General features: G+C 39.5%; 1 protein-coding gene and 1 long non-coding RNA gene across 2 annotated transcripts in view; one reads left to right on the top strand and one right to left on the bottom strand.

Annotated features, from left to right (window-relative positions):
- Nucleotides 1–4,238: 4,238 nt before the first annotated feature.
- LOC142750067 (uncharacterized) overlaps nt 4,239–14,588 on the bottom strand; it is a 46,427-nt gene continuing 36,077 nt past the window's right edge. The window contains exon 3 of the long non-coding RNA XR_012882562.1: nt 4,239–4,777. This is a non-coding gene — a long non-coding RNA (uncharacterized LOC142750067). The remainder of the gene's footprint in view (nt 4,778–14,588) is intronic.
- On the top strand, nt 5,138–8,170 carry LOC142748519 (uncharacterized). The gene is made up of 6 exons (XM_075855587.1): nt 5,138–5,147; nt 5,867–5,908; nt 6,565–6,633; nt 7,227–7,286; nt 7,643–7,711; nt 7,806–8,170. Exons 1-6 carry the CDS (start codon nt 5,138–5,140, stop codon nt 8,168–8,170), a joined length of 615 nt encoding a protein of 204 aa, XP_075711702.1.

Here is a 14,588-nt window from a genome sequence, read left to right as displayed (position 1 = left end):
ATCAAAGTTGTAATGCACAAATTAATTGATTAACATCTATAATGATACTGTAGTATCATTGTGTACCTCTGTTATATGGCTCTGTAAATGTGTCGGTAGTTGTTTGGTATATTTACCTCTGTATGCTGATCATATACATCTAATGCCATGGTGTCTTCTTAGTCCACTTCCTACAGAAGTCTTTGTTTACCAGCGATCGGTATCCTAGAGACAAGATCGACACGTCATTTCCGGTCCGGACTGATCCGACGCATGCGTATTGAAGTTAGACAGACGTGATTCGGACTGACAGGTCTCATACGTCATATAGCAACGTGATGCATTTCTCTGATTGGCTAGTGGTCGTGCAGTCTCAAATGTCTACCCAGCTGCTGAATATTAGAAATTTATGTAATTGTATCTCTTTTCTTGCTTAATCTATGTATGTTATATGTTGTTTTTAAACCTTATTCACGAACTCACAGCATGTATCGATGTATTTCATTTGGATACTCTTTCTAATATTTCTTCACGTTATATTGAGTTGTTTTTGTTAGCCACATCATGTTAATGAGTCTGATTATGTAAATTGGATACACACTATATATATCACTGAATGTGCATGTATCACTATGCTTGAAAAAGGTCCCAAGGTGGGACGGAAACGTTGCATTGTACCTGCCATGCTGGCATAATAAACCACTTTTTTCACTTTTGAATATCGGAGTGCTGCTGGATTTACTTTTGGAATATATATATATATATATAGTTCAAGTAGATAGGAAAAACACAGCACTCAAAGTGAACTGAACATCAGGCTGTGTGCACGTTACCAGTAGAAGGATGAATCAACTCCCTAGAATAAGATAACAGGAACAGAGGACAAGTAACAGCACCAGGACTTCGGTGTTGGGGAGATGTTGGTTTATTCACCACCAGATGGAAAGAATGAGCAACGTTTCGGTTCACACCTGAACCTTTCTCAAGCTAATTCAAAAAGTGCACAGTGCCACATATATATAGGGATACACAGGGTATACAGTAAATAGTGCAATTAATAATACATATGTTGAAAATCAGTTAATACAATGAACATAATCATACAAAAAGTGAAAATATATCAGTCAATGTGGCTAATAAATGTGTTAAAAAACAAAATCTCTCAATATTAGGTAAATAGTACAAAGATAACTAAGGTAATAATATAATTACCCTAATAACTGACATCAACTCATAATGAAGGGGACTGAGGGATTCTTCCAACACAGTTGTAGTGGAAAAGAACAGAAGTTATGTAATAAAACTTAGTGTCAGCTCTCGGTGATGCATGGAATAAACCATGGCGTCCCGCGATCGATAGTGCGCATGCACAAGATGGCGGACTGCCGGAAGTGCGTCATATGGAACGCATCCCTGGAACGCAGTATGGCCGCGCATGCGCGGACAGAGAATTCCGTCCCGGCGCATATTTTGACAATATGGAATAACACTCAAAAGAGTGTGTAACCAGCAATATATATTTCTTTATACAAGTAGCCCACAATAGATATATATGTGAAATGTAATTATATGTATATGTCAAAAGACTCAATATAGAGTCTGTAAATATAATGGCCACGGACTGCAACATATATATATATTGCTGGTTACACACTCTTTTGAGTGTTATTCCATATTGTCAAAATATGCGCCGGGACGGAATGTGATGACTTCATAAAGCAGATATGTCATCCACCTTCTTGACCAATCATGGTATGTTCTTCTGTGGTGTCATAGTGTGATGACATCATAAAGCAGTCATAGGTTAACTTATCACTTTCTCCTTGATTTGACCTCTCTGATTATGGCGAGTGTACTGAGCAGAATGCTGATTTTCTGGCTTATCTTTGCTTTATTTGTTGCTGAAACAGCAGCATCTGAGAATGACCGACCATCCAGGTCTTCTCCCATCCCAGCTTATGCTGAAGGTAAGAACAATGTCCTTTATTATATGTAATATGGAAGCTTGTAGATAGAAATGCCGCAGTTGTGGATTCTCTAGTGTGAAGAACTCCCTTTTATTACATGTGTTTTATACATAGGGGGGATGTAAAGTGGGTGACCTCTTAAAAGCAGATCCCCAGGACCCCCCGTTATTACGGATCATTTGTCTCAGTACATGGGAGGCCGTTACCTTACTGTAATATACATGTTATGTGCACATGGTATATACTTATCTCTGGTATTGATAGAAATGTAATGATAAAGGAGGTGATGCCTTTACCAGTGACTACAGATGTACAATGTAGGACCCTCCAGTAATCCACAATCTTCTATTACATATCACTACGATGTTTGGCCCCAGATGTCACCAATGATAATAAAAGGTTGTGTGTTTCATTCTTTTCTTATAGGAGAAACACAACGTGTTTTTCTCAGGGGTTTGAGACAACTCAAACAAATGATGGATGAATTTCAGTCCGTACAAGGTAAGTTTATTTATTGCCACCATTTTATTCTACAATTCTCCTCCCATCTTAAAGGGGATACAATCTCTGTTAAGTCAATAACACAGAGATCACAGTGACCGGACCCCCAACTTACCTAAGAACAAGGGGGTCCTATCCCCATACTGTAAATTATAAAGAATATTAGAAGTCATGTAGAAATGTCCTGAGCCGGCAGCCTGTTATATGTCATACAGCTCCCTGGTGACTTCTAATATTCTTCTCAGTTACAGTAGGAGATACATGATCCCATATATAATAATACCAGATTGGTACTATAAACATATGATGTATATTATACTCAGGATAGATAATACAGGAAACATAAATAACCAATAAATGGAATGTCCTTCACATAGGAACATCTGATGTACAAACTGAAAAACCTAAAACACGTCTGAGGAAAATTGTGGTGACTCTTCCTCCGACCATCGATGGTAAGTGTCTTCTGGACGTCTTCTGTGTCTTCAATGGCAGAAAACTCATTATATTCATCATTTACATTGTTTATTTGATTTTTCTATAATATATTGTTTTATTATTTACAGAAAAGACGTCTGGCGAGATAAAACCATCGACCAATAAATGGAATTTCCTTCACATAGGAACATCTGATGTACAAACTGAAAAACCTAAAACACGTCTGAGGAAAATTGTGGTGACTCTTCCTCCGACCATCGATGGTAAGTGTCTTCTGGACGTCTTCTGTGTCTTCAATGGCAGAAAACTCATTATATTCATCATTTACATTGTTTATTTGATTTTTCTATAATATATTGTTTTATTATTTACAGAAAAGACGTCTGGCGAGATAAAACCATCGTCCATCGCCGTGCCAACATCCCCTGCAGGTAATATAATAACACTTTATAGAACAGACTCATATCTATCCATAGAGGACATAACGGCTCAGCTTATACATGTAGCAGTCAGGGACAGAAGATACAAGTCTCCATCCCACACATATGTCTTCTGTGTCCACACTCAACATCCAGGAGGAGGAACCTGAAGACACTTGTGGTCAGCAATGTATAGAAGGACGTCCAGTCAGGAGGAGGAATCCTGGAGACATTTCAGTAGACTAGAACCCCATTACTTCACCACATAGAGTCATGTATTACACTAGAACATGTTCCCTAATGATCCCCCAATGCTGATATATAGGGAGAGTAGGGAACAATAAGGTGTCTACTACATGTGGAGAAGGTGGGCTCCTCCATTATATTGTCTCCATAACAATGTTGTATGTGAATGACTCTCTGCTCTGTGCAGGACATCAGAATGGATTAGGATTATTAAGATTAGATCAACAATTTCTCTGTATTTTCTTCCAGGTCTAACAAGTGCAGTAATAACCAGCACCACACAGGGGTTTACATCCCCGACTGCTTCTGATCTACAGGAGATCGGTGAGTTCTCTAGATACATATATTGTCTGTTCTAGTACAAGGCTGACACTGGAATAAGATTCTCCATATATTGGGGTCACTTATTGTTATTTCTTTGTGAATAATTATAATATGTTCTTGTTTATTATAGTAAAGACATCTGCTGCAACTGAACAACCGTTGCCGACCACCACGACCACATCCCCTGCAGGTAATATAATAACACATTATAGAACAGACTCATATCTATCCATAGAGGACATAACGGCTCAGTTTATACATGCAGCAGTCAGGGACGGAAGATACAAGTCTCCATCCCGCACATTGTCTTCTGTGTCCACACTCAACATCCAGGAGGAGGAACCTGAAGACACTTGTGGTCAGCAATGTATAGAAGGACGTCCAGTCAGGAGGAGGAATCCTGGAGACATTTCAGTAGACTAGAACCCCATTACTTCACCACATATAGTCCTGTAGTACAGAATTAATGGATTAGGATTATTGGGATTAAATCAACAATTTCTCTGTATTTTCTTCCAGGTCCAACAAGTGCAGTAATAACCAGCACAACACAGGGGTTTACATCCCCGACTGCTTCTGATCTACAGGGGATGGGTGAGTTCTCTAGATACATATATTGTCTGTTCTAGTACGAGGCTGATATATAGTACGAAGTATCTATATATAAAGTAGATGATTAATAATGCAGTTTAATGACTTCTATGTAATAGAATATACTGGACAAGCTATGAATATATAGTTATGGAGGGTAATTCATGTACTTTTCTCACATAGGACACTCCAATGGAATTTCCACCAAAAAACAATTAAAATCCATCATTGTTCCACGTGGAATCCTCCATGGTAAGTTCATCTTGATCTTCTTGTTGTTCTTAGCTTCATATCTTGTTCTTCATGTGGAATCTACAATTAATAAAAATATAACATCACCAAATGTCCCAGTGTAGAAGAAGCGGAGATGTAGAGGGGACTGGAAATCATGGAAATATTACAGGAAATTTATATGACGCTCTTATCTGGAAATAATCGTTCCTAAGAGAGTCTGAATACTCAGTTACATCCCTGTAGTCTATTTGGTAAAAAGGAAATCTTCAATAATAAAAGTGAATGTGAATTTTTATCATACAGGAGAAATCGGTTTTACCACAACAATTCAACCAAAGAAAATCCGGGTTGTATTTAGGAGAAAGCTTGGTAAGTTCTGTCTGAGGAATTTCTTTATAACCTGCAAGACAATTAATCTCCTGAAAATTAAATGTAACCATGACCCAATGTATTTCTATAGACAGTAATTGTCTTGAGGTAGTAGTAATATTACTATCTCATACAAAGAGGGCCAATATGGTGGTAGATCCACCGCTATGTACAAAGACATACTGCACCCCTTTTCAGACTGGCACGCCACTCACCAGTCTTTATATATGACCCATTAGAATAACATACAAGGATTTGGCCCTTTGCTCTACATGACGCTTTATTCCACTATCAATGAAGAAAACATTTCCTGATGCAGTTCACACTCATATTCTGCATTGACTGACAACATACACTAGGTTGACCTCCAACACACTATACCCCATAGTTTTACTGTGATGAGGGGCCAGTAATCTGGTTTAGTAGAATGAACAATAATGCACTGCAGAGTTGTACATTAGGAGGAAACATCAGAGGACAATGGTAGTGGACCGAATATGATGTAAGGAAATACATCTTCAGTATTATGGCAATGCCCACTAATGCCATAGCCTGTTACCATTGTATATATCAGTCATTATAAGAGTAGATATACTGCTTACCAGTCACTGTCGGTCATATTTGGCCGTTACCTGGGCACAGAGCGTTATGTCGTTTATCTTATGATTACAAGTTCTTCTATCTATTTCACTACTATAAGCATCACACACTTATATCTATAATAACACAATATCAGGATTCATACTTCGTTTGCTTTTAACTTATAACCTCTAAAATAATTTCATTACTAATTTTTAGGTCGTAAAATCAATGAGGACGTAGAAACTTCCGACCATGCAGGTAACGTCTTCTCCAGTCTATTACATCATTCATATTATATATATAAACTTGTAAAGAATGACCCTCACAGATGTAATAAATAATACTGTACATAGGAAAACATTTATTAACAGACTAACAAGTTAGTGGCTCTACAGGGGTTAAAATCATCTATTTCTCACACTTGACCCTGTAGGGTGACTATATTATTAGTCAGGGAAATGAAATCCCCAGTGACCACGATGTCCCCTCCATGTCACAGGCCAGTACACGGTTAACTATAAGACCCTGTAATTGTGACATGGGTAGAAGAGGGATATTGGGGTCTATTGTAGTCACCAGGGAATATTTAGGTTTTGGGTGTAGTTAGGTCTTGAATAGTAAATAAGTTGCAGTAAATTATTTGCACCTCGGCAGCAGGATATTTGTTACATCAATGATGGCGGCTTTTTCGTTTCAGGAGAAAGCCGACACTTTATAGTAGAAATCTAACTGCTCCAAATAATACAATACAAACCAAGCAGAACTGTAGATGCTGCAAATCAATGAAACATTTCTAAAGAAATTGTAGACAATCGTTCTTAATAAAGTGTAAATAATGAGGTAGATATTGTGCCAGATCTGGACAACCTACCTCTAGAATAATAAAGGTTAATGGCTGGAATTTTATCATGTAGGTGAAACCGATATACAGAAAGAGCTAAAAATATTAAAGAAGATGATGGCTGGGGCTAAAAAGAAGCGCGGTAAGTTCTATGTGAGATAATTCTTTATAGACACTGAGATAATAACACTTATAATATAACATGGTATCTCATATAAACAGGGAGGCTATGGCTGTAGATCCACCTCTATATACAGAGACACAGCAGATCACACAGTAACACATATAACTCTGATACTCTGGTTAGGGAACAGTTTTCTGATTGACATAATATCCATTTAATGACATGTCTAATAAGTAAATGATTATAAGATGTCGTTGAGTAAGAGAATATAAGTCACATACACTGGAATGATATAATAGAATTTGTGTTTGTGTCAGGACAGGCAGGTCCAGTGTCATGGTAATGCCCACTAATGCCACAGCCTGTTACCAGTGGATGTATCAGTCGTTATGAGAGTACATATACTATATACCAGTCACTGTCAGTCATATTTGGTCTGGACCTGGGCACAGACTGTTATGTCTCTTATCTTATGATGACATGTTCTTCTATCTATCCCAATATTAGAAGCATCACACAGTTATAGCTATAATATCACAATATCAGGATTTGTATTACTTGTTTTATTTTAGCTTCATGGAATTTTAAATGATTTCATTTTTAATTTTTAGCTCGTAAAATCAATGCAGGAAAAACATCTCCTGAGAAGGCAGAAACCATCTACCGTGCAGGTAACGTTTACTTCAGTCTTTAAGATCATTCTTGTCATTGATATAAATGTTATATACACAGATATGGGGCTCATGTACAGCACCATGTTATGTCTCTATACCACCTCCGAGTTATACAGAGTCGTAATATGGCGCCCATAGACATGTGGAGGGTTTTCGGTCTGATTCCATATTAATCTGACATAGAGCGCCTATAGCTCCATAGTACAGAGCTGCAGGAATTGTGTTCTCCTCTGTACAGGCTCCGTGCACACGCCATATACTGACATTTATACATAACATTCACACCAGAAATAAGTAGTGACCAGAAGAAAACATTTACTAATGATGAACTGTGTGACACGTCTTATTTCCAGAATTATCACCAGCGCCACCAGATTATGACGAGGAGTCCTATCCCTGGCTGGAAGAAACAACAACTGAACGTAAGCTTCTCTACTCTCCCACATCTCTCATCTCTGTAATACAGTTCTGATAATCAATTATTGATTTTCTAATCATTTTCTTGTTTTCCAACAGCCTCTTATCAAACAACCATAAAAACAACACCAGCCCCAGCAGCAATCCAGAAACTAAAAGTGCGTCTAGCAGCAGCAAGAAAAATGGCTGCAAAAATGAAAACAACAGCAGCGCATACCGCAGCCGCAATAAGAGCACCAAATATCCGTACAACAACAGCGCATACAGCAGCCGTAATAACAGCGTCTCCAGCCACACAACAAGATCTTGCAGCCACTGCCAGCATTACAGACGACAGCCTGAGAAAAATCCTGATCATCAGCGGTGCTGTCGGCGTTCCACTCCTGCTGGTCGCTGCCCTGTTAGTGCTGCTACTAGTGAAGCTGCACAACATTCAGAAATTGCTGGAAAGAGAAAGTGTCTGATGAGCGCTGCTGCTTGTAGAATATCGCTTGTTCTGGCTCTGGCACATGACATCTTGGCCGGTAAAGTAGGTCAACATCTGGATTGAACATAATGGTGGCTGTGAAGGGTTTTGTTGAGAAGACAGGGCCCCGACCTACCATATATCATCTATAATACTGGTGTCTTCTTATGCGGCCCAGGGCTTTTGGACCCCTCAGACTCCAGGGCCCGGGTGCACCCTGTATAGCTACGCCCCTGTCCATCATTATCATAACTATGAGGACAGTATTAGGGAGTCCTGGTGATTGCCGGTGTGATAGTGAATGTGCGTGTTTCCACCATTATGTCAGTGTAGTGATATCATAGACTGACAATGGCGCACTATTAATTCATCCCACATTCTCTGGTAGAAGCAGCTACGAGACTTTCCATTCTTGCTGTGAGGAAAGTGCGATAACAACTGCACAGATATTCATTACATCAATAAACTTCTACCACTCATCTGTGTCTGTGGAGCGTTGTATTAATAATATTCCTTATCTGAGTGAAAAGCGACTTCACATATAGAAAGGCTTCGCTCGGAGGGGGCTACCGGGGCACTTGCCCAAGAAGCAGAATATGGTCTGGGCTCAACATGGGCCCCCTCCAGATTTAAAAAGAATTGATAAAAATCGTCCATTATCTATTGGTCTAATCCTATAGATAGCAGCATGTATACTTCCCTCCTCACTCCTGCCTGGCTCTTCTTCAGCTCCGGGCACAGCTGCACTGGGTCCCTATGCTGGTTAGCGTCAGGACAGATTCTATAGCGCTCGGAGCTGAACATAATACGGAAGAAAGGTGGGTAAGTATATAGTCTGAATATGTATTTATATCATGTCAGGAGTTAGATGGTAATATAGAGGCCCAGTCTGGTATGTGAATTAATTTAGGGTTCTGTTCTATATTTAATAAATAAATATATTTATGTAGGTCTGAAACTAATATAGTAGTTTCATATCAATATAGGGATTGGGTCTGGGGTCTGATATTAGCCCCTTCTGACATTTGACGTCATAGATCCTTTTTATTTATTTCCTTATATATATTTTTTAGTGAGGGCAGGGTTTTTTCAGGATTTTCCAGTGATGATCAAGTGAATGGGGACCTGCCGTGACTGGATAAACAATGAAGGGCCGGAGAACTGTGGCCCCTTCATTAGACTTTCTTCTAGTTAGTCTTCATTTCTTCTAGTTGGTCTCCTTTAAATAAATGCAGTACAATAAATACTCAGGTTTCCTTTGCTTATATTACTTATTTTTAATGTCAGAAACCATTCAGTGTAACAACAATAGGAAACATTAGAAAGGGGGCAAATACATTTTCACATCACTGAACTTAAATACAGCACACTTTTAACCCCTTCCCGACATTTGTCGTAAGTATACGACATGGAAAGCCAGTGCTTCCCGCAAAATGTCGTATACTTACGCCAAATGATTGGCACCGGCTCAGAAGCATCTGACAGCTGACATCCGGCTGTAATGGCAGGGAACGGAATTAGCTTCGAGCTTTTTCCCGCCATTAACCCCTTCAATGCAGCATTCAAACGTGATCGCTAGATTTAAGCTGTTTGCTTCTCATCGGAACCCCAGCAATGAAATTGCTGGGGTTCCGGTCACTGCAATGGCAACCGGAGGCCTAATACTGGCCTCCCCGTCTGCCTAGCATGGAAGCCGGTCAAGATCCGCCCAGCGGCGGAGCCTGATCGGCTTCTGTAGCCGCCGGCAAGATGGCGCCGGCTCAGGAGCTGATCCGGCGTCATCAGCAGTGGAAGTCAGCATCCCTGCCATTAACCCCTTCGATGCAGCAATCGAAAGCGATTGCTGCATCTTAGCAGTTGATAGCAGATCGCCAGCCCTGACAGGCAATCAGGACTGGCGACTGCAGCTCTGGCAACAGGAGACATAATGGCCTCCTGCTCTGCCATTACGGAAGCCGATTAGGCCCCGCCGGGAGGCGAAGCCTAATCGGCTTGCTGTCAGTGAATAACTGACAGATCTAATACATTGCACTACTTAGGTAGTGCAATGTATTAGGAAAAAATAAATCTGACAGTTGGACCGTCAAGTCCCCTAGTGGGACTTGAGAAAAAGTGTAAAAAAAATTATAAAAAAGTGTAAAAAAAATTTGAAAAAAATAACATTTTGAAAACAATAAAAGTTTCAAGTAATAAAATAAAACAAAATCGCCCTTTTTCTCTTATCAAGTCCTTTATTATTGAAAAATAATAATAAACCATAGGTATTTGGTATCGCCGCGACCGTAACGACCTGAGGTATCAAAATATTATATTATTTATTGCACGCGGTGAACAGCGTAAAAAAATTACCAGAGTTTCTGTTTTTTTGGTCACTTTGACCTACAAATATTGGAATAAAAGTGATCAAAAAGTCGCACGTTTCCAAAAATGGTACCTATAAAAAGTATAGCTCGTCTCGCAAAAAACAAGCCCTCATACAGCTCCGTCGACAAAAAAATTAAAAAGTTATGGTTCTCACAACTTGGCGACAGAAAAAATACATTCTTTTTACAAAATCAATTGTATTGTGCAAAAAGTTGTAAAACATAAAAAAGTGCTATAAATTAGGTATCGCCGGAAACGGACTGACCCGCAGAATAAGGTTAACATGTAATTTATAACGCTTGGTGAACGCTGTATAAAAAAAAACCTAAAAAAACTATGCCAGAATTGCGTTTTTTTGTTTACCTGGCCTCCCAAAAAATAGGATAAAAGGTGATCTTACATGTACCCCCACATTATAAATGGAAACACCAGCAATAATCAATCAAATCTACTACCAAGCAAAATCCGCCCTCCAAAAGCCAAATGGCGCTCCCTCCGCTCTGAACCCTACAATGTGCCCAAACAGCAGTTTCCTTCCACATATATGGCATCGTCATACCCGGGAAAACCCTTTTAACAATTTTTGGGGTGTTTGTCTCCAGTGGCATAAGCTGGGCATGACATATTTGTTACTGAAATGGCATATCTAGGGAAAAATATACATTTTTAATTTGCACCATCCGCAGCGCATTCATTTATGGAAAAGACCTGAGGGGTGAAAATGCTCACTACACCCCTTAATAAATGCATTGAGGGGTGTAGTTTCCAAAATGGGGTCACTTCTGGGGGTTTCCACTGTTTTGGGCCCACAGGCGCCCAGAAACCAATCCAGCAACATCTGCACTCCAAATGGCGCTCCTTCCCTTCTGATCCGTGCCGTGCGCCCAAACAGCAGTTTATGACCACATATGGAGTATTGCCGTATTCGGGAGAAATTGCTTTACAAATGTTGGGTTCTTTTTTTCCTTTATTTGTTGAGAAAATCAAAAATTTTGTGCTAAAGCTACGTCTTATTGAAGAAAAAGGATTGTTTTTATTTTCACTGCCCAATTCTAATAAATTCTATGAAACATCTATTGGGTCAAAATGCAAAATTACTGCACCCCTAGATGAATTCCTCAAGAGATGTAGTTTCCTAAATGGAGTCATTTTTTGGGCGTTTTCATTGTTTTGTCCCCTCAGGGGCTTTGCAAATGTGACATGGCCTCCGCAAACCATTCCTTCTAAATGTAATCTCCAAAAGCCAAATGGCGCTCCATTCCTTCTAAGCCCTGCCGTGTGTGTTTATGACCACATGTGGGGTATTGTTTTACTTGGGAGAAATTGTTTTACAAATTTTGCGGCGATTTTTCTCCTTAAATCCTTGTGGAAATGAGAAAAAATTAGCTAAACCTACATTTTCTTTGACAAAAATTTAGATTGTCATTTTCAGGGCCTATTTCCAAGAATTTCTGCAAAAAACTTGTGGGGTCAAAATGCTCACTATACCCCTAGATAATTTCCTCAATGGGTGTAGTTTCCAAAATGGGGTCACTTGTGGGGGGGTTTCCACTGTTTTGTCCCCTCAGGGGCTTTGTAAATGTGACATGGCCTCCGCAAACTATTCCTGCTAAATTTGAGCTCCAAAAGCCAAATAGCGCTCTTTCCCTTCTAAGCCCTGCCGTGTGTTCAAACAGCCGTTTATTACCACATGTGGGGTATTGTTTTACTCGGGAGAAATTGCTTTACAAATTTTACTGTGCTTTTTCTCCTTCAGTTCTCGTGGAAATGAGAAAAATTAGCTAAACCTATATTTTCTTTGAAAAAATGTAGATTTTAATTTTCAATAATTTCTGTAAAAAACTTGTGCGGTCAAAATGCTCACTATACCCTTAGTTAATTTCCTTGAGGTGTGTAGTCTCCCAAATGGGGTCAGTTTTGAGGGATTTTCACTGTTTTGGCACCGCAAGAGCCCTTCAAACCTGACATGGTGCCTAAAATATATTGTAATAAAAATAAGGCCCCAAAATACTCTAGGTACTCTTTTGCTTCTGAGGCCGGTGCTTCAGTCCAGTAGCACGCTACGGCCACATGTGGGATATTTACAGAAACTGCAGAACCTGGGCAATAAATATTGAGTTGCATTTCTCTGGTAAAACCTTCTGTGTTATAAAAAAAAAATGTATTAATAATTTATTTCTGCAAAAAAATATGAAATTTGTAAATTTCACCTCTGCTTTGCTTTAATTTCTGTGAAATGTCTAAAGGGTTAAGATATTTTCTAAATGCTGTTTTGAATACTTTGAGGGGTGAAGTTTTTAAAATGGGGTGACTTTTTGGGGGTTTCTAATATATAAGGCCCTCAAAGCCATTTCACATCTCAACTGGCCCCTGTAAAAATAGCCTTTTGAAATTTTCTTGAAAATGTGAGAAATTGTTGCTACAGTTCAAAGCCTTGTAACGTCCTAGAAAAATAAAAGGATGTTCAAAAAACGATGCCAATCTAAAGTAGACATGTGGGGGATGTTAATTAGGAACAATTTTGTGTGTTATAACTGCCTGTCTTTCAAGCAGATACATTTAATTTGAGAAAAATGCTAATTTTTACAATTTTTCGCTACATTTTGGTGATTTTCACAATTAAATGCTGAACATATCGAGCAAATTTTGCCAGTAACTTAAAGTCCAAAGTGTCACGAGAAAACAATCTCGAAAAAAATGAGGCTCTGTCAGGAAGGTCAAAAGTTGCCAAAGAGGGAAGGGGTTAAAGGGCTATTTCCCCTGCCCTTTCAGCTATAGGACAAGTAATGATCATGGTGGGGTGCTAAGAAAGTAATACACACACTGTATCCCTGCATACAGTAAATATGATATGATTGGGACTACTCTCCATGTCTCATGCGATATATATAAGCAAACCTCCTAACCGTGCCAGGCGGCTGGTGGTTTGTCCCGGTTTCAACTGTATCTGCATCCTTAAGAGGCAGATAAAGTTGAATCCAATGGTGAAGCAGAGAGCCGTCAGCTCCCTGCTTCAACATTTACTGTATAATGCCAGCCATGAGCAGCTTGTCAGAGACCGGCGCGATGCTGTAACGTCATCAAACCTGCCTGCGCCGAGTCGTACACAAGTCACAGCCCAGAGGAGACCTGTCAAGGGATCTCCTCCACTCATCGTGGGAGCGAGGATAGGTATTTATTTTATAGTCCTCTTCAGATCATGTCTGACAGCATCTCAATAGGGTTGAGGTCAGGACTCTGTTTCGGCCATTCTAAAACACAACTCTTCGTTTTCAACCATTCTTTAGTTGGTTTATGTGCTTTAGGTCATTGCCTTGTTGCATGACCCAACGCCTCTTCAGCTTTGGGTCACGGGCTGCTGCCATTTGTGATAAAAAAAAGTCCACTTTTTTACTGATCTGTCCATAGAACATTTTCCCAGAAGCAATGTGGAACATCCAGGTGGTCTCGGGCAAACTTGAGACAGTCCGCAGTAGTTTTTTTTTGGATAGCAGCGGCAGTGGTATCTTTCCATGTGAAATTCTAGTTAAATGTTTGTTTTTTTTATAGGTTTTTGCAGTTTGTAGAGTCTTCAGTGGGTCTTATGCTGTTGCCCTTGGATTCTTTCTCACCTCTTTCCACATTGCCTGTTTTGCTCTTGGAGTGATCTTAAGAGGACGCTCACTCCTACGGAGAGTAGTAACAGTCCTGAATATTCTCCATTTGTAGACAATTTACCTACACGTGGATTGAGGTACACCCTGGTCTTTCGCAAGCTGTAGTAGCCTTTTCCAGCTTAAGTCATCTATATTACACGAGCCCGTCTTCTGAGACATCATGAAAGATGTTGTCAATAACCAGGCTTTGTGTTCCTTTAATAAGCAAAGCACCTGTGAAACCAACACTTCCGACCTCACCTCCTTAATTGAAACACCTTTTGCCAATTAGCTCTTGGAGAAGTCATTAACACAGAGGTTCACTTACTTTGTCTTCTTGCACTGTGAATATTTACTCAATGTGCTTAATAAACGACATGAAAAGTATAACCTCTTGGTTTGTTATCAGTTTAGATT

This window comes from Rhinoderma darwinii, chromosome 3, assembly GCF_050947455.1.
Source record: "Rhinoderma darwinii isolate aRhiDar2 chromosome 3, aRhiDar2.hap1, whole genome shotgun sequence".
Lineage (NCBI taxonomy): Eukaryota > Metazoa > Chordata > Amphibia > Anura > Rhinodermatidae > Rhinoderma > Rhinoderma darwinii.
The sequence above is the reverse complement of the archived record's forward strand: the minus strand, read 5'-3'. Positions and strand labels throughout refer to the sequence as shown.

Coding starts and splice junctions, on each gene's coding strand:
- LOC142748519 (XM_075855587.1), top strand. Junction 7,287..7,642: donor AGAAACCATCTACCGTGCAG/GTAACGTTTACT, acceptor TCTTATTTCCAG/AATTATCACCAGCGCCACCA. Junction 7,712..7,805: donor GGAAGAAACAACAACTGAAC/GTAAGCTTCTCT, acceptor GTTTTCCAACAG/CCTCTTATCAAACAACCATA.